This window comes from Sorghum bicolor, chromosome 1, assembly GCF_000003195.3.
Source record: "Sorghum bicolor cultivar BTx623 chromosome 1, Sorghum_bicolor_NCBIv3, whole genome shotgun sequence".
Classification (NCBI taxonomy): Eukaryota; Viridiplantae; Streptophyta; class Magnoliopsida; order Poales; family Poaceae; genus Sorghum; species Sorghum bicolor.
In genome coordinates, this window is record NC_012870.2 from 77,104,120 (window position 1) to 77,125,709 (window position 21,590).

At 49.7% G+C, this 21,590-nt stretch overlaps 3 protein-coding genes across 4 annotated transcripts; 2 read left to right on the plus strand and 1 right to left on the minus strand.

The window, feature by feature from the left end:
- Positions 662-2,227, plus strand: LOC8080550 (RING-H2 finger protein ATL16). The gene has a single exon (XM_002465802.2). The coding sequence runs from the start codon at positions 1,009-1,011 to the stop codon at positions 1,960-1,962; it is 954 nt and encodes a 317-aa protein (XP_002465847.1). The 5' UTR covers positions 662-1,008; the 3' UTR covers positions 1,963-2,227.
- LOC8085473 (RING-H2 finger protein ATL1) lies at positions 8,866-10,337 on the plus strand. Its single transcript, XM_002465803.2, has one exon. The coding sequence runs from the start codon at positions 9,121-9,123 to the stop codon at positions 10,072-10,074; it is 954 nt and encodes a 317-aa protein (XP_002465848.1). The 5' UTR covers positions 8,866-9,120; the 3' UTR covers positions 10,075-10,337.
- LOC8085474 (tetratricopeptide repeat protein 28) lies at positions 13,559-20,319 on the minus strand. Of its 2 annotated transcripts, none has more exons than XM_002468452.2 (2): positions 18,657-20,313; positions 13,559-17,302 (listed from the first exon to the last, which is right to left on the minus strand). In XM_002468452.2, the coding sequence occupies exons 1-2, from the start codon at positions 20,186-20,188 to the stop codon at positions 17,116-17,118; spliced, it is 1,719 nt and encodes a 572-aa protein (XP_002468497.1). In that variant the 5' UTR covers positions 20,189-20,313; the 3' UTR covers positions 13,559-17,115. The 2 variants fall into 2 exon arrangements, with proteins under 2 accessions (XP_002468497.1, XP_021307392.1); XM_021451717.1 differs by lacking the exon at positions 13,559-17,302 and adding an exon at positions 17,398-17,583 and having other exon boundaries at positions 18,657-20,319.

The following is a 21,590-nucleotide window of genomic DNA, read 5'->3' on the forward strand; positions in this document are numbered from 1 at the left end:
CGTGTCCAGTACTGTGTCCATCCACTGGAACCACTTCGATTAGGCAACGCGAGTTAGGCGGCAGCCGACGCGTAACCATAGAAAAATGGCGCTGCGGAAACGAACCCATCATCACGGTCACTTGCATTATTATTGATCTTGCACGCCCGCTAGGTACAGGACCCTAATCAAACGATCCGGATAATTATCTCCTCCCTCCGGTGACGGCATGGGGTGGACTCTTCTAAGCCCAACTTGGGCACTCTGACTGGAAAAGTGTGTGTGCGCTTTGAAATTTGTTCGCTGTAAACGGGCTCTAAGTCAAATGCTTGTGACGTGGCTGCTCCAGATTTCTAACGCGTGCACGCTGTGAACAGTTTGGATGCCGCCGGCGGCTCCGCTAGAACGTTGCCTTGCGTTGGAATCCGGTGGCGGCCGCCGGAGAGTCGCACACGTTCCGCACCGTCGCAGCCGACTGCGGCGAGGAGCCAAGGAGTTGACCTGGGCGAGCCACCTACGGAAGGGGAAGCCACCCCAGTCCCCACCAGGGACAGTGACCCCTCGGCGCGTCCGCACTGCAGCTGAACCGTCGCCGTCGCCCGCTGCGGTTTCCACTTCCACGCCACTCGCACGCACGTATAAAAGCCGTTTCAAACTTCGTCCCGCACCGCGGCCTCGTCTTCGGCCTCGCGTGCGTACCGTACCGGCAGCCACAGCACTCATCTCTTTCGCAAGTTGGCGTGCCGCAGTTTTCTATTAACCGACGCGGCCGCGCACCGCGCGCTGCGCTGGTGCGCGCGGCCACCGGCTAGTTGTTCACCCCAGCCCGCACCTGTCTCTCCAGCAACCAGCAGGCTGCGGTGCTCTCGCTCGCGGGCTTGCTTCCTTGGATCACTAGCTAGCTGCGTCGTGCGCCTATTTCTTTCTCGGGCCGGTCGGTTAGCCGCCCGCCCGAGGCTGATCTGTCCTCGCGCAGGCATTGACTTTGCCCAGGCGAGCGAGGCCGAGGCGCACGCACGTCTGCCAGCGATGGACGCGGCGGGCATGGCGGCAGGCGCGCCGATACCGGCGCCGGACGCGTCGTCGTCCCCGCCTCCGTACGACGGCAACGGCACGGCGGCGTTCCCGATCGCCATCGTCATCGCGATCGGGTTCATGGTCACCTCGCTCATCCTCATCAGCTACTACTTCCTCGTCGTCCGCTGCTGGCTCCGCGGCGGGGGGCCCGGGTCCGGCGTGCTCCTCCACCGCGCGCGCCGCGAGGATCGACACCTGGTGGAGCGCGTCTCGGCGGTGTTCTTCACCGACCACGAGGCCGCCGAGCTCCCCGGCGGGCTCGACCCGGACGTCGTCGCCGCGCTCCCCGTCGTCAGGTACCACCGCCGCCGGGCGAAGGACTCCGCGTCCGCGTCCGAGTGCGCCGTGTGCCTGGGCGAGTTCGCGCCCGGGGAGCGGCTCAAGCAGCTGCCCACCTGCTCCCACGCCTTCCACATCGACTGCATCGACACCTGGCTCCACCACAACGTCAGCTGCCCGCTCTGCCGCACCGTCGTCACCGGCGGCGCCGTCCTCCCCTTCGCGCGCGACGACCACGGCGACGCGTCCTGCCGCGACCTGCAGCTCGGGGATGGGCGGCGCATCTACGACGCCGCGGGAAGGGTCGGGTACGGGAGCTCCTGCAGGTTCCCGACCAAGACCGGCGCCGCCGCGCAGGAGCCCATCACGCGCTCCTTCTCCATGGACTGCTTCGCGGGCGGCCTCGGCCGGAAGCCGCAGACCAAGGAGCCTTCTACTGCTGGCAGCTCTGGGGAGGCCGGCCCGAGCCTTGCCGCCGCCGGCAGCAGCAACGTCGTCGCTGACCGCGGCGCTGGCGAGACGAGCGGCCGGTTCCGGCGGCTTCTGTCATCGTTCGGGCTCGGCCGGAGCTCGCGGAGCACGGTGCTGCCGATCCACCTCGATCAACCTCGATCCCTTGAGCCTTGATCGGTCTCGATTAACCCGTCCCCGCACTTGCTCGCTTCATTGATGATTGGATTGAGTCGTGTCGTGTGCATGCGATGTACAGCCATAGAGGAGAGACTTCGCTTCTTGTTTACAGAGATTAGTTCTTGCATCAATCTCGCGTGTTCCTGTGCACATTGTCCTCGTGTTCGTACTTGATGGATCCGGATCCGTGCTTGTTGGTGCACCAGATGTCGTCGGATGACATGTCAACTAGTGCAACATTGCCATTGCCATTGCCATTTCGTCATCCTTCCGTTCCTCATTGTTGACACATCTCATCAGGCTTGCTGTTACATTGGTTAATAATTAAGCCAGGACATTTGAAAGTAAACTGTGTAACTTTGCTAACGCCTGTCTTTTCTGGTGTAGCTGTGTTGTGTAAGCCCTTCGGCATGCACAACAGCACAATGTGCAGCTCCACCGTCACCCCTTGGCCGGCGGCGACATGCCGCCATCGCCACCTGCTGTGTCGTTCACTTGACCATCTTCTATATGGCATCGCTCCCTGTACATCCTATCCTTGATCTTCTAATTAAGACAGATGCTTTGTCCCTACCACTACCACGCACGGCTGTCCCTCTATGCGGCCTGGCCCCTTCTTCTCCAACCTTTAGTGCCACCCAACTCAGGCCCTAAAGTTCTAACCAAGCACCACACCACCATGGTTCAAGAGAGGGACTAGGAAGATCGAACGCTAGTCTCGGCTGCTAATAACCATCTTGGCTCTCCGTCAAAATGATAGCAGATCTGTTGTCAGCAAGGGAATCAAAGCGACATGGTCAAGGGTATGATGAAGGGAAAGACAGGTGTGTTTGGCTACAATTTTATGATTTTATCGGACATCAACTCAGGGCCTTTTCCTTGCTAAATTTCAACCAACTAAACTAGTCACTTTAATAGCTAAACTTCTAAACACACAGATTAAAAGAAGCTAAAATAGTTTAGTCGCATTAATCACCTAAGAGTAGCTAAATAGTTTTAGTTGGCTAAAATTTAGCAAAGTAAAACTTACAACGGACATCGGTGCCGTGGCACTATGCTATCCGCAGCCCTAACGCACGCATTCCCCAAAATTGTTGGAGAAACTGCAATAGGTTACTTTTATGAAGCAATTTTTTTTATTTTTTGCAGGAAAAAAACATGCTGGGGCAGATTGACATGTTTCCGTCATGCTGACGTAAGCACGCTTAATGGAGGAACCTTTATTCTGTTGCTGATGATTAATTTGTCGTCCTTGACACAAATGCTTGTGTGTGCTTGTTGGCTTTTAAATTACGCGTGGACGGTGACGATGATAAGATCAAGCGGGGCCACGCGGGGATCCTCCACTTGCTTACCACATTGGCTGCATTGCAAGGCCCCAAGTCAACATCATGAGGTAGGTTTATGTTACCCACACATCACCAAATTTGCAGACATCAAACCGATTAACTTAATTAAGTGTAGTGTACCGTCATGGCAAGCCACCATCTGGCTTCCGGCGATCATGTTTGGTTAACCGAAACCCTTTTCTTGACCAGCAGCTGAAGTAGTATATTTGCTTTTGAGAACCAGTAGTGTATGATATGCGCCATGATGATGAGACGAAGCCAAATATATTTTTCTTACCCGAGGGAAAAGAAATATTCTCTCCACACACACAAAAAAAGTTATATTAAACAAAATTTTGATCAAACATTGAGAATACAATCTTAAATAATTTTTAAGTTGTCAAATTTGAAAATGTGAAAACCATATGAATATATTTGTCTTAAAAAATATTTTTATAAAAGTATATATATCACTTTATGATAATTTTTTTTATAAAAATAAGGAGTCAAAGTTAGACTTTGGAGACCGTGTTCTTGTTCTAAATGACTTTCTTTATGGGTATGGAGTGAGTAAGGCCTTGTTTAGTTCCTAAAATATTTTGTAAAATTTTTCATATTCTCCATCGCATCGAATCTTGCGGCACATGCATGAAGTACTAAATATAAATAAAAGAATAACTAATTGCACAGTTTACCTATAATTTGTGAGACGAATCTTTTGAGCCTAGTTAGTATATGACTAGACAATATTTATCAAATACAAACAAAAGTACTACTATTTCTATTTTGTAAAATTTTTTAAAAGTAAACAAGGCGTAATTTTGTGAACCCGTGAATGTTCCTCTGGAGCGATAGATAATGAGGCCGGCACTGTAGTATTTTCGTTTTTATTTGACAAATATTGTCTAATCGTAGACTAACTAGGCTCAAAAGATTTATCTCGTGATTTCGTCTATATTTAATACTTCATGCATATGACGCTAAATTTGATGTGATAGGAAATATTGAAAATTTTTTGGTTTTTGGTAAAGTAAACAAGGCCTGAGTCGCAGGGTTGACCATCGACTGTGGCACGGCGGCCAACTTGCGTAGCCTGACGGTGACAGTGTAAAGAAATGGAGGCTGCGCTCTGCACAAACAAACAAACAAGGGAGCGCGGAAACGGCCGGATTACGATTAGTTCTACCTGGCCGCCCTAGGTGCGTCGTTCCACTCCATGTGGATCTCCACTTGCTTAGCAGCGCGTCACGGGGGTTGACTTGGCAGCACCGCAGCAGGCCTTGCTCCGCGGCGACGAATAATACGCTCACACGAACCATCCATCATCCATGGAATAGAATTAAAGATGGGGGTGGTTGCTCCATGGAGCGAACCGCAACTGATCCAAAGATCCGTTTGATTAGCGCAGGAGCACCAGATGCTCCTTTTTATTAGTTGCTGAACCAATGGAGCTCCGATGGATATTACGGATCGCTCCACATTAGAAAACTCAATTGAGTCCCATGAAAAGCATTAATGGATCTGCTCTCGGTGGCGTGGCAGTGTCGTATTGCATTACCACCTGAGTGCCCCGTAGTGCTAGAAACATTGAAGACAGATTGATTTCTTCATGACTAGCATGACAGACGAACGCCATTGCCAGCAACAGTATGTGGTGCACTTGACAAAGGTAGCACTGACCGTTAAACCACTCGTAGACCGTAGTAAGCCGTGTTCCCCCGCACGGATCTGCCAATGGCCTTGTTTACGCCTTGTTTACTTCCATCAAAAAACCTAAAAAATTTAAGATTCTATGTCAAATCGAATCTTTAGACGCATGCACGGAGTATTAAATATAGACGAAAATAAAAACTAATTGCACAGTTTGGTCAAAATTGACGAGACGAATCTTTTGAGCTTCGTTAGTCTATAGTTAGACAATAAACAAACAAACGAAAGTGCTACAGTGTCGCGAAATTTTTTTCTTGGGGAACTAAACAAGGTTAGGCCTTGTTTAGTTTCCAAAAAATTTTGGTTCGGAGCACGATAGCACTTTCGTTTGTTTGTGACAAATATTATCCAATTGTGGACTAACTAGACTTAAAAATTCATCTCACGATTTACAGGCAAACTGTGCAATTAGTTTTTATTTTTGACTATATTTAATGTTTCATGCATGTGTTGAAAGATTCGATGTGACGGGGAATTTTGAAAAGTTTTGGGTTTTTGGCGTGAACTAAACAAGGCCTTAGTTCCAAAAATTTTTGCAAAATTTTCCAGATTTCTAATCATATCGAATCTTAAAACGTATGCATGGAGTATTAAGTATAGGCGAAAATAAAAACTAATTGTACAGTTTGGTCGGAATTGACGAGACGAATCTTTTGAGCCTAGTTAGTTTATGATTGAATAATATTTGTCAAATACACAGTGTCGATTTTTCAAAAAAAAAATTCAAATATGACGACCTGGCACCAGCGAAGCGCAGCGGCGACGGAAGTCGGCATGGCAGGCAGTGATGACAACCCGCTTTGAGGGCACTCCCAATGCAGAATTCATCATATTTTCTATAGACATTAATTAGTGTCATTTAAGCATTTTTCTGATGTGGCAAGGTAATTATTGAAGAGAGAGAGCAAAAATCATAAAAACTGGATCTAACTTAGAAACCATGTCTACGCGAGATCATTGGTTGAGAATGGAGAGAAAATGAATGTGATTGGATAACAAATTATTGTATAGACATTATCCATTGGGACCATAGTTTCAATACATAGTGTCTATAGAAATTAATAGGTATAGAAACTATATGTGATTTCTCATTGGAGTGGCCTGACAAGCGCACTGTCACGACTCACGAGATCCCGAGCGCGATAGCAGCTTGCGTGTCTCCATGGCACCGAAGGGGCCGTTGTGGCGGCGGCCACGTCAGGCAGAAGGGTTCCACCCACTTGATCCGTTGGTTCGAATGGTTCTTATCCATTGCTCCTCTGCTATGTTATGGATTGCATTAGGAGCCCATTTAGTTCTAATTTTTAGGCCGGTTCGATGATCCTATGGATCGACCCGCTCCACCCCCATCGTGAAATAGAATCTGCCTGCCTTGTAATTCTGCATCTGACAAATCGGGAGGAAGCATGCATGGGTTTCTCTGGAAGTCTGGATCGTTGACTTCCTCACGGTAGCGCGGCGTGCGTGCCTGTAGAGTGGGCAGCGGACATTGCTGGTCGATAGGGAACGAATGCTCCAGAGAGGAACACAAATTGGCCGCGCTACAGAGAAGTTTGGCACCAACGGCTTGGTGCTGAGTTGTCAAAGAAAAAAAAAACGGCTCGGTGTTGTATACACTCCAGCTTGTGTTCAAACTGAAAGGGACACAAGTTCACAGTTCGCCGTAAGATAAAATTTTGGACTGTTATACTAGCGGGGGGTATCAGACGTTTTTGTAAAAAAGCAATATAATTGTCAGACCTGCTGTCCCTTTTCTTCTTGCCTGTATTTCTCCGAAGCTTTAGAGGAAACTAGCTCTGTCGGAATCTATTAAAGAACATAGGACCAGGCATGCCGTCTACAGTACAATCGTAGACCTGGACGTCCCTGTCCGGCCGACTAGCCGTGATTTGCTTGGGAGCTAGCGCGAGTTCCTGCGACTTTGCAGTTGCAGCAACCGCCAATCAATCACCATCGTGCTTCCGCCGCCGCTGGGGTTGGGATCACGCCCTTTCAAGTTTCAACGCAAGCGAGCGAGCTTGCGCCGGCCCGGCTCACCGGCGGTGTCACGCCTCACGTGCCGATGTCAATGGCGAGTCCGCGGCACGCGCGCGGAACTCAAGTCGGCCCGCCCGTGCGTGGCGGCGTCACTTCACGGACAATCCCGTTGTGCTGCGCTTAAAGCCCAACAGAACCGGGGGGGGGGGGGCACCTCCGAATCCGATCCGCTCGGCCCATCTCAATTCTGTTGGGCCTCTAATCTTGCCTGATATGCTTTTGCTGCTGCACGGAGCGGAGGAGGCCGAGAAAAACCATCAGAACTGCTCGCGTACTAGTCGCGCCAGTGCCACAGCCCACAGCAGCACAGCTGAAGCGCACGGTCGCATTGCAGCTGTCGATGATTTTGTTGGCCGGCGGGCACTGCGCAGGGCGCGCGTCACGTCCCATCCGCCGTCGATGTCATTCGCGACATCCGCTGCTGTTACATGCTCCCGGGTCTACCACTACCGCGGCACCGGCACCCCGCACCGCAGGGTCAAATCGCCGGCCTTCTCCGGCGCGGTGAGAGAGGAGGCCGGAGCCCGAGCCCCCGCGAGCTGAGCAGGCCGCGCTCCTGTTGGGGCACTGTTGGGCTGTCGCGGCGATCCACGGCCGGCGTCGGACACAGCCGCATGGACGGCTGGCCCGCCCGCTGCGCCTTTTTCTTCCCTGGTTTCCTTTTAACCGCCCCCGACGACGACCAACGAATGAACGAAACGAGGCCGCAACCGCCACAGCCCACAGACCCACAGTGGAAGCGCCTGTGCGGAGGGGAGGACGAGCGAGGACGGGATCGAAATGGACGGCGAGCGAGACACGGTGCGCGAACAGAACACAAACAGGCCGCGGGGACGGGGAGGGACTACAAGTAGGAACTACTCTAGGAAAGAGCCTTGCTAGTCGCTGCTGCTGCTACTGCCGCCGGGGGGACAATGATTTTGGCCTCTGTTGTTCACTTCTCCCGTGCCGTCTCCTCCTTGGCCGCATGGCATGGGCTGATGGGCAGTACCAAGTAATGCACTGCTCATGTCCGATCGGTGATCACGACCGTCCGTCTCACGCTGTCACGCGTATCATCATCAGCATATACTGTATGTAGTATATAATAGGCGATGCGGCGGCAGTATGTACAGGAGTTGTATCGCGTCTGTCATGTTTTTCTCTGCGGATGGAAATACCGGACGTGGACAGGACACGGACAGGAGCGCCGCATTCATTTTTGGGGCAGGGCGCACGGCACGAACGCACGGAGACTTTTTTCTTTCGTGTATACTGTATGCAAGTACGTATGGCCTACGGGAGAAAAGGGAGCACGAGCAGGTTGAAGAAAGAAACGGAGAGCAAAAGAGAGAAACTGCACGGACGCCCAACCCTGCATGTACGTCGAGGTTAGGAGCAGGTACTTCACGCCCAACCGAACCTTCGCCGTTTCTACAGAGCAGACCAGGGAGTAACTCCTGCACGGCGTGTACGAGGGGGTGGTGCTATGGCAATTGGCAGGCGTGCGCTCCATTGAGGCAGAGGCACGTCTTTTCGCCGTCGACAACTGCCCTGCGACGAGTGACTCGCCAAGCCACCGCCGCCTCGCGTATAGAAGTTGTCTATCACTGTCCATCACCTGTTCTATTTCGCTTTTTAGCTTGTGGTTTGGGATCACATCAGACACGCTCGAGCTCACTCACGTCGTCGGATGGCGAACGGATGGTTAGGATCTCGATCAATAGCTTATCCAGCACTCAACCTCTGCCATAACCACCGACCGGTTAAGCAGTGCACAAGTCTGAACTGAAGCCACAAATAGCCATGGCGTCCCTTTTTTATCCTGCGAGTGCGATGATATGAAGTTCAAACCCTGCCAGCAGCATACACATTGCCTCTCGGCATCAGCTGCACTGCTCACGCACAAGCTTGGTCGCTTGGTATAATAGTGGCGGCCGCCATCCGTTGGTTTGGTTGTCACTGCTACGTCGCCGCTCTACGTCTCTCTCACAAGCTTTGCTTTCTCTGCCCCGGCCGTACGCTTCTCTGCTCTCAACTGTTCCGGGCAAGTAGCCTTGATATCTTGGCCGGGACCGGGAGGGGCGGAAGCTAGCTAGAAATGGATCCTCCGCCACCACCGTTCGCCTCCAGCAGCTCGTCCTCGCCCTCGCCGCCGTCGCCATCGTCGTCGTCGTCCAGCGCGAGCATCACCATGGTGATCATCACCGTCGTGGGCATCCTCGCGGCGTTCGCGCTCCTCGCCAGCTACTACGCGTTCGTGACCAAGTGCCAGCTGCTGCGCGCGGTGTGGTCGCGCCACCCGCCGTGGCACCGGCGCGCGCGCGGGACAAGTGGCGGCCGGGAGGAGGCGGCGTACGTCGCAGGCCGCGCCTCAGCGACCGAGGACGCCAGGCGGGGCCTCGGCCTGCCGCTCATCCGCATGCTCCCCGTCGTCAAGTTCACGGCTGCGGCCTGTGATGACGCCGGCGGCCTGGCGCCGAGGATATCCGTGTCGGAGTGCGCCGTGTGCCTGAGCGAGTTCGTGGAGCGGGAGCGCGTCCGCCTGCTGCCCAACTGCTCCCACGCCTTCCACATCGACTGCATCGACACCTGGCTGCAGGGCAGCGCGCGATGCCCCTTCTGCCGGAGCGACGTCTCGCTGCCGGCGCTCCCGTCGGCGCGGCGCGCCCTGGCGGCGGCGACGGCTGCCCTCCCCAGGCGCCGCGACGACGGGCTCGCCAGCGACAGCATTGTGATCGAGGTGCGAGGGGAGCACGAGAGGTGGTTCAGCAGCCACGGGACGACGACGACGACGGGCGCTCGTCCGGCCGGTGGCGGCGGCAGAGGGCCCCGGCACCCAAAGCAGCCGCCACGGCGGAGCAAGGCGGAGAGCGTCGGCGACGAGGCCATCGACACGAGGAAGACGACGGACGTGGAGTTCGCGGTGGAGCAGCCCTTGCGGCGGTCCCTCTCCCTGGACTCCTCCTGCGGCAAGCACCTCTACGTGTCCATCCAGGAGCTCCTCGCCACGCAAAGGCAAGTGCGCGAGCGCGATCCGTCCGTGCATTCATGATCCGCGGATGCCATGCCATGGCCGTGCAGTCAGAACACCCTGCTGGCTGCTACCTCATAGCACTGTAGATGGCTGATTGGCTGTGGTCAATTCTTTTTTTATTATTAATTCTTTTTTCACTACTACTAGGCGCTACTACGTACGGAGTACTACGTAGCTGTGACTGCAAGAAAAAAAAAACGACGCGCGCGCGCGCGTGGCTTTTTGTGCCCGGTGACGAGTAACGTAACGACATCATGCTCTGCTGCGCTGTGCGTCCCTCCCATGGTTGCGATCGCGGTCTCTTTCTTGGTTGTTTTCTGGTTCCCGGGGACAGGTTTGCAGGTCTCTTTCTGACGGATCATGCTCGCGTCTTGGTTGGCTGAAGGGCGTTTCAGCATGTTTTTTTACCCCTCCACAGGGCCCGGGTTTTCTTTTGAGCAAATCTTGGCCGTCTTCTAACCGTCTTCATGATGGCATTGGCCGTCCAGGGCGGACGACGGCGACGTCGGTCGGCCGTGAGCCCGGCCGGCCGGCCGCCAGCCAGCTCTCCGCATCATTCCAGGACGGACGGACGGACGCCCAGACGTACAATGGACGGTACAAGACGAAGCGGCGATTTGTTTTTCTCACCAGATCAGCCAGCCATCAACAACACTGGCGTTTGGTGACCCAACCCAACCCAAGCGAATGCACGGCCAGGCCCAGGCAGCGGCTAAGCCCCGCGGATTGGACATTTCCGGGGCGAAAAGCTCGCTCGCTCGCCGCTGCGTGCCGAGAGCTTACGACGCGCTGGGGCCTGGCCTAGATCGGGGGTCGCAGCCGTAGCCCGTAGGCCAGCGCGGCGAGCATGCGGGTGTCGCGCGGGGCATCCCCTGGCCCTGGGCTCGTGTGCCGTGTGCCGTGGGCGCGCGCGCGTGGCCACGCACGGCCGACCGCTGGGTGTGCTGGTGGCGCGGGGGCCGGCCCGGCCGGCGCGCGCGCCACCAGGCACCGGCCATGTGCGCGCTTCGCTTTGCGGGTACGTAAGCCGGCATGGACGTGCCTTGAAGCGAAACCAGCTCGATCCATCCATCGCCCGGGCGCCGCCGTGCGCTCCAGCCGCGCGCCGGTGCCTCCCGTGCTTTTTGCGACGGTTTCGTGTCCGCGTGCGCCAAGGCATGTGGGAATGGCAGCTCAGCCGCCGGGACCGTACCGTATCCGGGCTCTCCATGGTCCCTGCCTGCCGGTCCAGTGAATTTCATGCATGGTATAGCCGTATAGTTCTAACATGTGATGCGTGTGTGCGGGACGTACCGAGAACTCGTCTCATGTGATGCGTGCGTACTACCACTGCTACATCTCTACATGCCGCATTTCATCTTTTTATTCTCATGTGACGCCTAGCTACTTTGGCACGTTAGAAATGTCGGATTTTTTTTTCTAATGAGTTAAGTGCACTAGAGAATAGAGATCCATTTATTTATATATACAGGGTTTCAGTTAGATCTATCAACTCTAAAGTTAATCTAGGGATCCATAATTTTTTTAAGTGATTCAGCACATGCCCACATCCATTTCACTTTGCAATTTCATTTGAAAATTTCGGTCATAAATTGTTTAAGTGACTCACTGCAAGTATATTCCCTTTTATTTGACCCTTAGATTTGACATCGCATATACTGATATATAGATCAGCAGCCAACATGGCATAAATTTTGCCAAGCTCATGCTTATCCGCCGATCATGCTAGCCTCCTTTCCACTCCCCTCAAGCTTAACATATGTGTCTCTGCCCTGTCACTGCTCCAATACTTGCTACCACCATTTAGGCCTTGTTTGGATGTTGTTGGATTCATCTCAATCCACATGTGTTGGAGTGGATTGGATTGGAGTGAAATTTAGTTCAAGTTCCACTTCAATCCACCTCAACACATGTGGATTGATGCGAATCCGACTACATCCAAACAAGGCCTTACCAGTCATCAAGCTCCTATACTATCCCCGTTGTCCCTTGTCTTGCTTCAACTATGCCCTAGAAATGAGCTCCACCGAGTCTATCTCTGCCTTCTCTACTCTTTGCGTTCATTGGACGTGCAGAAACAGTATTAGAGGTCACAACTTGTCATGCTACAACTGCCATAGTAGAACTTTGATCTCGCGTGCGCTACTGTTCATAACGGTGTAGACCATCACTAGCTCAAACAAGCGTGTGGTTGAGTCCGTTGTGGCTCCTTTGACAAATCGGCTCTCCCTGACATATATGTGCCTATGTTGATTTGGGGCAAAAAGAAGAGAACTTTGTCGTGTGCCCCTACCCCTATAGCCACATGCCTTGCCCATCGGGACTTTGTCATGCCCTACCATCCTCTGTGGTCATGCCGGGCTAAGAAGTCTTACATATAATTTGCTCTACCATTCCCAAAATAATTGACGCTTTAGCTATGAATCGGAACAAGCATCTAAAGTAAAGTATTTTGAGGCTGAGGGAATAATACGTAAGACCAGGATTTGCCAATATAGTACTCACTGCACTACAGAGTCTGACTGGTCAGCCCGCCACTGAGAAGTCCCACATCCACATGTCAGCTAACACGTAACAGATAAGTCAACGATAACGTGCCATAGCCTTCTTTTTACCCGTCGCACGACGTGCGTACGTTGAAATCGCAATGACGTTCCTCGCTTTCTTTGAGCAGGCGAGCGAGTCGACCAGAAAGTGTATTTATTTTTTTGATCGGGTACAAGAAAGTGTATTTTTTTTAGCACACTAGCGACGATACGAGACAGGCAGGCAGGACGCACGGGGTCCTTTTGCATTGCTTCGTGGGTAGATTTGGTTAGCTGGCCCAATCATTAAGGGCGGGGCTAATGGAGGGTGGGGTGTCAACGTTGGTGCGTGCTTTCGGGTGCGGCGGCAGCGCGGCATCGATGGGTCACCGGCGATGCTCCGGGCAGGGGACCAGGGTCCAGGGGGGGAAGAGGATGGGGAACTAGCGAACCAGCCCCAACCGGAATAATTGCGCGAATCGGCTTCGCGCGACGCTGCACGGCAAAAGGATGGGGGCGCTTCTGCACGTTTGGGTGCTTCCGCTTGCTGCTTCTTCGTCCGTCCGTCCGTCCGTCGGGACCTTTACCTACCTAATCCGCCGAGCATTGCGTCGCATCGAGCATCGCTGGTGACGGCTTGCATGCATATGCATATGCATATGCTGCTACACGCCTAGCCGCCTAGACCATATAGGCGTAAGTTCTAGCTCATCTTACTGCTGCTTTGGTGGAGCAACGACTCTGGAGCATGGATTTCCTTGGTTTGGGAACACTGCACTTTTGGAGTAACAACCGGACAGCGCCTCTTTTATGAAGAAACCTGTGTGGGTGGTGGTGGGGGCCGGGTGGGTTGAAGAAACCTCTTTTGTGAAGAAACCTATTTGAACGGCTTCTTTTGGTGTAGAAGATTTGTGTCCAAAAATCAACAAGATTCTACCTTCTACTCTGTATATTCTACAGCACGCTCTGATTCTGGATTCATCAAAATCTCAAATCTGATTCATCCAAACATGACCCAGATAGGAAGTACAATCAGCAACACGTACACTCGGAAGAAAGCCATGCTCTCCCAGATGCACCAAATATGCCACGCACGAACATGGCGACACCGTCACATGCAGAACAAGGCCATACGGATATACAACGCCCCTCACAAGTCACAAGGCCACTAGATTTCCTGACAGTTGGGCAGCGACGAGAGGATCTTGGAGGTTGCCACGGCTGGGACATGTTCATACCTGTCCTTCCTGTAGCTTATGCATGAGCTTACCAGAGGCTCTCAGCAACAGATTGTCGTTTGCTATCATGAAAACCCTTGCAGGTACACCTCATGAAAAGAGAGTAAGCCAATGGACGTGCATGTCATGGTCTCTTCGACTGTAGAATCTGCCTGCAAGGAAACAATCTTGACCACTAGCGAGTAGCGACGATGTGGATTCAGTGTTGGCCGCTGCTGATATAGCTCTTGTGTCTAACACCCTCAATCAGATAGCAAATGAGCAAGGACAGCTACACTGCCGGTACTAATCGGTTGCGACTACAGTTTCACTTTCACCAGTGACATTTACTAGCAGACAAGCACCTGGATTGTGGGTTGTACTCTGCTCCACTTGCTGTTTACAGTAACATGGTAAGTGAGGAGTTCACTAGAAGGTATCTGAAGGTTGCCAAAAGATATCGTCGACATAGTTTTGTGATCTTGTAATGGGCTTGGAATGTTCCACCCTGTTGAGATGACCATTGAACCTTTACCTGGAAATCAAGCAAAGTAACACTATTGACGTAGCCCTGTTTGCTTGTGCAGGGCCTCTCTCTATCCCTACAGCTTTCAGTTTCGTTATTACTAAATTAACAAGCCAAGGCCGGAAAATGGGGCTACCAACAGCACTGAAAGATTACGGACTGTACTGACAAAGGGACAAGCGATGCAAAAAGGGGACCAGAGGGAGAAGGCTGCTTGATTTCCAGACACCAGCAATATAGACGACCAGACAGATACATAACGACCTCACGCTCCACTTAAGGGCCTGGGTCTGACAAGTGCTGAACGGCAACTGTGTGTGACCATGGAAAGAGAACAACCATCACTCAGTCGGGGCCTCGGGGGTGTCAGAAACAATCAAACAAATCCCTTACCCCAAGGCAGCAAAAGTAGTATACTTGACAAACCTCACAAGACTTGGTCCAAGGTAGCAGAAATAGGGTGGAGTGGTGGATACATTCCTCTAGCAATGAGATAGCCAAGCCCATGCGTTATTAGTAATCCAGTAGCACAGCTGAGGATCAAGGAAACTTTGCAGTTGTAGCCACTGAAACCAGCACAAAAATAGGCAGGGTTGCCTATTGCATACCCAGTTTCCTCTACTGGGGTGATGATATCCAATGCACATGTTAAGGACAAGTGGGGTAGCCATGTTAAGGAGGAATCACATCACATCCAATCCTCACTATCCATCACCAAATGCATTAGTACATTGCACTTGTATACAAAACGGCAATCAATGTCAACTTGAAGACAAATGACAAAGATGTGTAGTTCTGCTTTCTGCCGATCTCTGAGGGCATGCAACTGTTGAGGCAACAAAATGATGGATGCAGTGAAAGAGATGAGCAGCTTGCACCATTGTAGGGGTACTGGAAGTTAGAGAACATGACTGATGCAGTGATCTCTGGGGATGTCTGATGTTACTGAACGGTCAACCAGCGCTGCCGCAGCAGGCGCCATTAACTATCAGTGCAGCCATCTCTGATGCATATGAAGGAGCTCCGGACACCCATCACACATGCATGACCACAGCCTGCAGGCTGATGAGCTCATGAACAGAAACGTACCATTGGGATTCTAGCCGGTAACACACTCTTCAGAATGCTTTCGTCTGCCAGCCTCCATCACTTGGACCAGACCAGCCTGCCAACATGGGTGACCATCGGCCAATGCTAACATTAACTTGCAACCAGCTAACCACAATAAGATTAACTGAGATCTATTAACGCTTGGGAGGAAATTAGCAGTCAGTATTTTAGCTAGTCCCTTCAGAGTAAGGTTTATGACTTATGAGCTCTTTTTTCAATGTGATGCAGCACATCAGAGTGTTGTCGCCATGATAACTGAATTGATGACAAACATAATCATGAAATGTAGCAGTGCAGAATGCATTATCAACTGTCCACGGTCCCACTTCAGTGAAGTTACTGAATTGATGTTTCTCATGCTTCTAACTTGCCAAACATATACATCCAGTTGCCATCAAACGAATAAACTGAAGGTAGCATGATTGCATGACTAAACAACACTGCAGAGTAGTTCCCAGTCTTTATTCACATTATGTACCTACCTGACAAAAATACATCAAGATCGACACATTCCAAAACAGCTAAAGATTGAATATATTGTATTTAATGTCAGTGAAGGATCTTCTCAGATGTGCAGATTTGCTGTTTCGGTTACAGTCCATGATGTGCAATATAGGTCCATTAACTTTGCCCTTTAAGGCTTATCTTTAATGGAAGATAGAGGATCAATATCATAATGGAAGAAATACAAAAATATTTGCATGTTACTCAAAAGTAAAAATAGTCTAAACAACCAGGTGAAAACATCATCACCAACCTGTCACTAAAACTGCATCTATAAAATAAAAACCGTGGCATGCTTAGTGATTAGTGATCGAGGGACCATCAGCTACTGGAATAGAATGGACTCATGAGCTTTCTGAATCAGTTCAACTGGAATGCTAAAACTTCAGGTCATACTTCTTGCAAGCTGAGCATGTAGATACGCAGAAAATGCAAGCACAGGCAAACAATCTCTGAATGCCACACGAAGAGAATAATGAAATCGAAATCAATGTAAGGACAAAGACAAGCATGCACTTACTGATCGAACTATTTGGCTATACAAACAGCGTCATAAACTCAGAATAGTTAGTGTGGGGACCTTTATAGGACAATGGTTAGTCATTTAACCCCTGTAGAATTAATCTCAAAAGAAGATGAGAAATCCTGGCTGAAGAGCAGCTGCCCACATAATCTGGAACTCAGAAAACCAAAATGTAATTTTCCAGATGCCCAAAATAGAGCTCTGTAGATGTATTTAGGACCCATTTGGAATGCAGGGAATTCACAGAAATCAGTTTAATTTCACATAAAAACATAGAAACAGGTAAAACATCCCACATTCCGAACAGGGCCTGAATTCTTCAGAAGGATCATCATCCTTGTGCATGATTGAAAGGGAATTTCGAGATCTAAAACTATCAAACGTGTTATGTGACAGGCTACAGACCTGGTTACCAGGCTGGGTAACCTAGCATCTAAACATTTTTTTATAATGAGAAACCCAAATTTCATTACCATTCAGCAACAAAATTACAGAGATTTTAACACGTCAATTCTGACCACGCAGATGACGCTACCACAACCAAGTAATGGAGTATATATAAGAACAAAAAGAGCACTAAATAAAAAAACTTGAGGGGTCACTTGTAAAGTAACAGTTTACCAGTAAGTCATCTAAATTGGCACTGATGGAGGACTAATCATTATTTTCAGGTAGAACCGGCAATGAATATGCAGGAAATACTGCATGAGGCAATCCTTGTGCCTTCTTCTTGAGCTGCTCTAAAAGCCTATTAGCTTCCCTGAGGTCCTCAAAGGCACCACTGCCACACCTACTGTAGGCATCTACGACTTGTTCTTGAAAGTCTATAGCAAGTTTGTAGCTGCAACCAAAGTAGCGTTAAATGTATAAATGGTATCTGTGATGTAAAAACAGTTACTCTACAAGGCATCATGCTACACATTCCCACAAAACAAATGTTGCATTCAGTTGAATATATTGACATTATAAAACGCAAAGCCACGGAGAGTCACTATGCTAAAATGTGTTTACAGCAAAAGAAAAGTGATTATAATTACAAAAATATGGGCAAAGAAGTTAGGATCACAGGTGCGCCATCCAGGCTCTATTATATTCATGTGGGGAATTCATTGCAGAACATCACTGTCAGAAAATGTAAAAACAACAGGTATTATTTAGAGCATTGCACTGACATTAGTTTCTAGGTCAGTGGGTCATTTCTTAGAACATTAGATTTTTCATTGGGTTAAAATGCATCCTCACATGTATGTAAATAACAAGGATTGTATCTAATCAGTTAATCAACATCCTATTACAGTATTACCCTATACCAATTTTAAACTCTATTCAATCATTCTATTCTAACAGATAAACAGGCAAGCAGTGGTCGAGTTTTTTTAACAGATAAGCAGCAAATATAAGGTCACGTAGGCCATAAAATATTGGGTAATGACTCAATGGACACTTGGATAACACAAGAGCACTAAGGCCCTGTTTGGAAGCATCCAGCCAACTATTAGCTGCTAAAATTTAGCTGGGGTGGATCCAAACGGCCTCAGCTAAGTGTTAGCTGGGCACTCAGCTAACAACTACTACCTCTGTCCCAGAAAGGATGCAATTCTAGACTACTGTTTAATCAAACCCTCTTAAGTTTGACTAAATTTGTACAAGAAGATACTAATATTTATCATACTAAACATATATTGTTAAATTCATCATGGAATATATTTTCATAGTATACCTATTTGAACTTTGAAGTCATAAAAGTCAATAACATTTTCTATAAACTTAGTCAAAGTTAAGATAGCTTGACTCGGACAAAACCTAGAAATGCATCCTTTTTGGGATGGAGGGGGTATGTCAGTAGCTATCCTAGCACAGCTAATAGCAGCTCATATATTGCAAAAAGACACTTTGCCCTCCAACCTACCTTTATCCATGTGCCCTACCAATAGCAAATAAAAAAGAAAGGGCGTTATAGACAAAACCACCAATGCGTCCACCTTTAGCTGGTGGATCCAAACAGCACCCAACTAATAGTTAGCTAGCTAATATTAGCTGTGAACTAGAAGCCAGCTAACAATTAGCTGTTAGTCAATCCAAATAGGGCCTTACTTACAGGCAAAGTTGAGTGTTAAGATTGCATGTCTATATCATTACAAAAAGGTACAATAACAATGCAGATCGTCAAAACATAAGCATGCAGAATGAATTACCTTCCCATCAGTCCGTATGCATTTGCAAGGGACTGTTTTGTATCAATAGAATCCTCATGTGTCAGTCCAAATGCAGCTTCAATAATATCATTTGCAAGTTTGTAGAACTTCACAGCTGACTGATGTTGGTCCATCTCAAGATAGGCCTGCCCCAGATTCTTGTAAGCAAAACCTAACCCAAAGTGTCGTGGTCCAAAACAATTCTTCAACTTATCAACCGCTCTCTCCAGATAAGGAACAGACTCATCAGCTTTTTGAGTATGCAGGAGGAGCCACCCCATCCTTGCTGAGATGCTGCCTTCAATGTGATGCATCTCCTTGGCGCTCTCAAGAACTGCAAGCGTTTTCTTCATCAAGCTCAAAGACATGTCAAGTGCGCTCAAAGGCATTTCAAACTGTGTCATCGACTCATACAACATTGACATCTCAGCATATACTTCAGCAAACCGGCCAGGGTCAATAGAATCCATTGCGTCAATGATCCCCCGGGCAATCTCCAAGCACCGCTTCGAGTCTGAAACCCTCTCCTCGGAGATCAATATCTTTGCCATTGTGACATATGCCAGTGCACGCTCCTCACTCTCCTTGTCTGACCGCTGCATCACCCTCTTAATGTCATTCATCGCCTCCTCTGATCTCCCCAACAATATACGGATATTAGCCCCATCAATTTCGGCCTGGGAAAGCTCAACATTCAATCCCAATCGCTCATATACCATCTTAGCAAGATCAATTTGCTCCAGAGCCTCCACATGGCGACCCAACCCAGTATAGACAGCCATGAGAAGCCGCCGGAGCTTAGCCACTTCTGCCGAGTCCTCACCAAACCGGCCCTCTGCAATCCCCAGCGCCGTGGAACACAATGGGAGCGCCTTGTCAAAGTCCAGCACGCCCGCATAGGCCTCGGCGACATCCCTGTAGGCGTCCCCAAGCTCCGCACTCCCTCCCTCCAGGCACTGGAGCTTCAGGTCCAGCGCGCGCTGGAGGTCGCCCACCGCGTCCCACCGGTGCCCCATGGCCGTCTTGGCGCGCGCCAGCTGCTCGTACACGGTGGCGCCGACAGCCGCCACCTCCTTAGGCACCCCCTCGCGCCGCGCGGGGGCCAGGTAGTCGACGATCTCCGCAGCGGCGCCGAGGGACTCGAGCGCGTCGCTGAGGCTGCCGGCGCGGGTGGCCGCGGTGCCGGCGAGGCGGAGCGCGCGCGCGACGGGTAGCGACCACCCGCCGTGAGACGCCTGCAGCGGCGCGAGCGCCTTGAGGGCGAGGGCGAGGGCCTCCTGGTGGTCGCCCTCGGACTCGCGCCGCTCCGCGGCCTCCAGAAGCGCGAGGCCCGCGGGCTCGGCCGTCGACGCCGCATCAGGCGCCGGGGGAGGAGGAGGAGCCGGGGCTAGGGTTTGAGTGGAGAAGGGGAGTAGGCGGGCCCCCGGGCGCGGGGGCTGTGGAGGCGAAGGGTGGAGCAGAGGGAGCGGGGGGCGGTGGCGGAGGGGCCTGGAGAGGCAGGCGAGGAGGAGGGATTTCGGCAGCCGCCGCATCGCTCACCGGGGGGTTTACAGGTTGGGGCCGCGGTGGCAAGAGGAGAAAGAGGGTTTTAGCGGGTGTTCACTGTTCAGTGTTCACTAATCACGGAACGCAGACTGGCGCCTGAACTGGAATCACTTGGCTAGTTTCGTAGACAAATGGAGCCTTCTTCTCCCTTTCCTTACCAGGAGAACGGGGGCGCTCGTGCCTTGTTGCTACAGCTGCCTCGCCGAGACAACCCAAATACATAATCTTAGACCAACTCCAACAGTTTAGAGGCTATTTTAGAATTTATATAACAAAAAGTAGACTCCAACAGATATGCTATCTAGTTTTGTAAAATAGAAAGTTGGCTATTCCTTAATTTTCGCTGACCATATATAGTCAACCACTGATACAAGCTATATGATTTTATAAAATAACAAGATTGTTGTGGATCCCTTATTTTTTAAGAAGTTTTCTATTTTACAAAATGTCTAAACAATAGAATTTGGCTACTAATTTTAACCAGGCTCTTAAAGTTGCTCTTAGGGGATGTTTAGTTCTCCATAGAATCTAAAATGCAAAATTCCAACTACTTTGGAGTGATGAAATGCAAAATGTTAAAAATTTCATAGTTATGTTTAGTTCCATAAAAATGTACAATTTATTGTCTTCATGAAGCCTCTTGAGGCTCATTTTGGATTTTTTTGGCCTCTTGAGGCCAAAATCCAAAATGGAGAATAACTACCTTTTTGCCAAAAATTTTGCATGGTGTTTAGTTCTATTTTGCAAAATGATGGACCAACCCAAAATTTTTTGGGAAAAAATGGGAACTAAACACCCCCTAAGGCCTTGTTTAGTTCCCAAAAAATTTTGCAAAATTTTTCAGATTTCCCGTCACATCGAATCTTTAAACGCATGCATGAAGTATTAAGACAAAAATAAAAACTAATTGTACAGTTTGGTCGAAATTAACGAGACGAATCTTTTGACCCTAGTTAGTTTATAATTGGACAATATTTATCAAATACAAACGAAAGTGCCACTATTCATATTTTGCAAAAAAATTTGGAAGTAAACAAGGCCTAAATATTCCTATAGAATAGATAAAATTCATGAACTCAAGTAGTGCCAAGCAAAAAAAAAAGAATTTAGGTCAGATGTTGATATGTGTTCAATAGAAGTTTTTTTTGTTCTGGTGGATTGATATAACATAGTGAGACGTCTAATTATTTTTTAGGAATTGATTTTTTTTTGTTTGGTCTAAATAAACAACATCAATTTAGGACAGTATATAATGCCGCACGACAACAAAATAACAAGTCACAGAAGTGAGGTTTTTTTACCTCAGTTTTGGTTGTAAGGAACATAGTCATTCTAAAAGAAAAAGGACAGGTAGTAAGCGCAAATACACATATTCACGTACTCCCTCCA

Excerpts from the sequence above, each read along its gene's own strand:
- LOC8080550 (XM_002465802.2), top strand. The coding sequence starts at position 1,009 with ATGGACGCGGCGGGCATGGCGGCAGGCGCGCCGATACCGGCGCCGGAC.
- LOC8085473 (XM_002465803.2), top strand. The coding sequence starts at position 9,121 with ATGGATCCTCCGCCACCACCGTTCGCCTCCAGCAGCTCGTCCTCGCCC.
- LOC8085474 (XM_002468452.2), bottom strand. The coding sequence starts at position 20,188 with ATGCGGCGGCTGCCGAAATCCCTCCTCCTCGCCTGCCTCTCCAGGCCC. Across the intron at positions 17,303-18,656 it reads GCATACGGACTGATGGGAAG|CTACAAACTTGCTATAGACT; the intron begins GTAATTCATTCT and ends CTTTGGTTGCAG.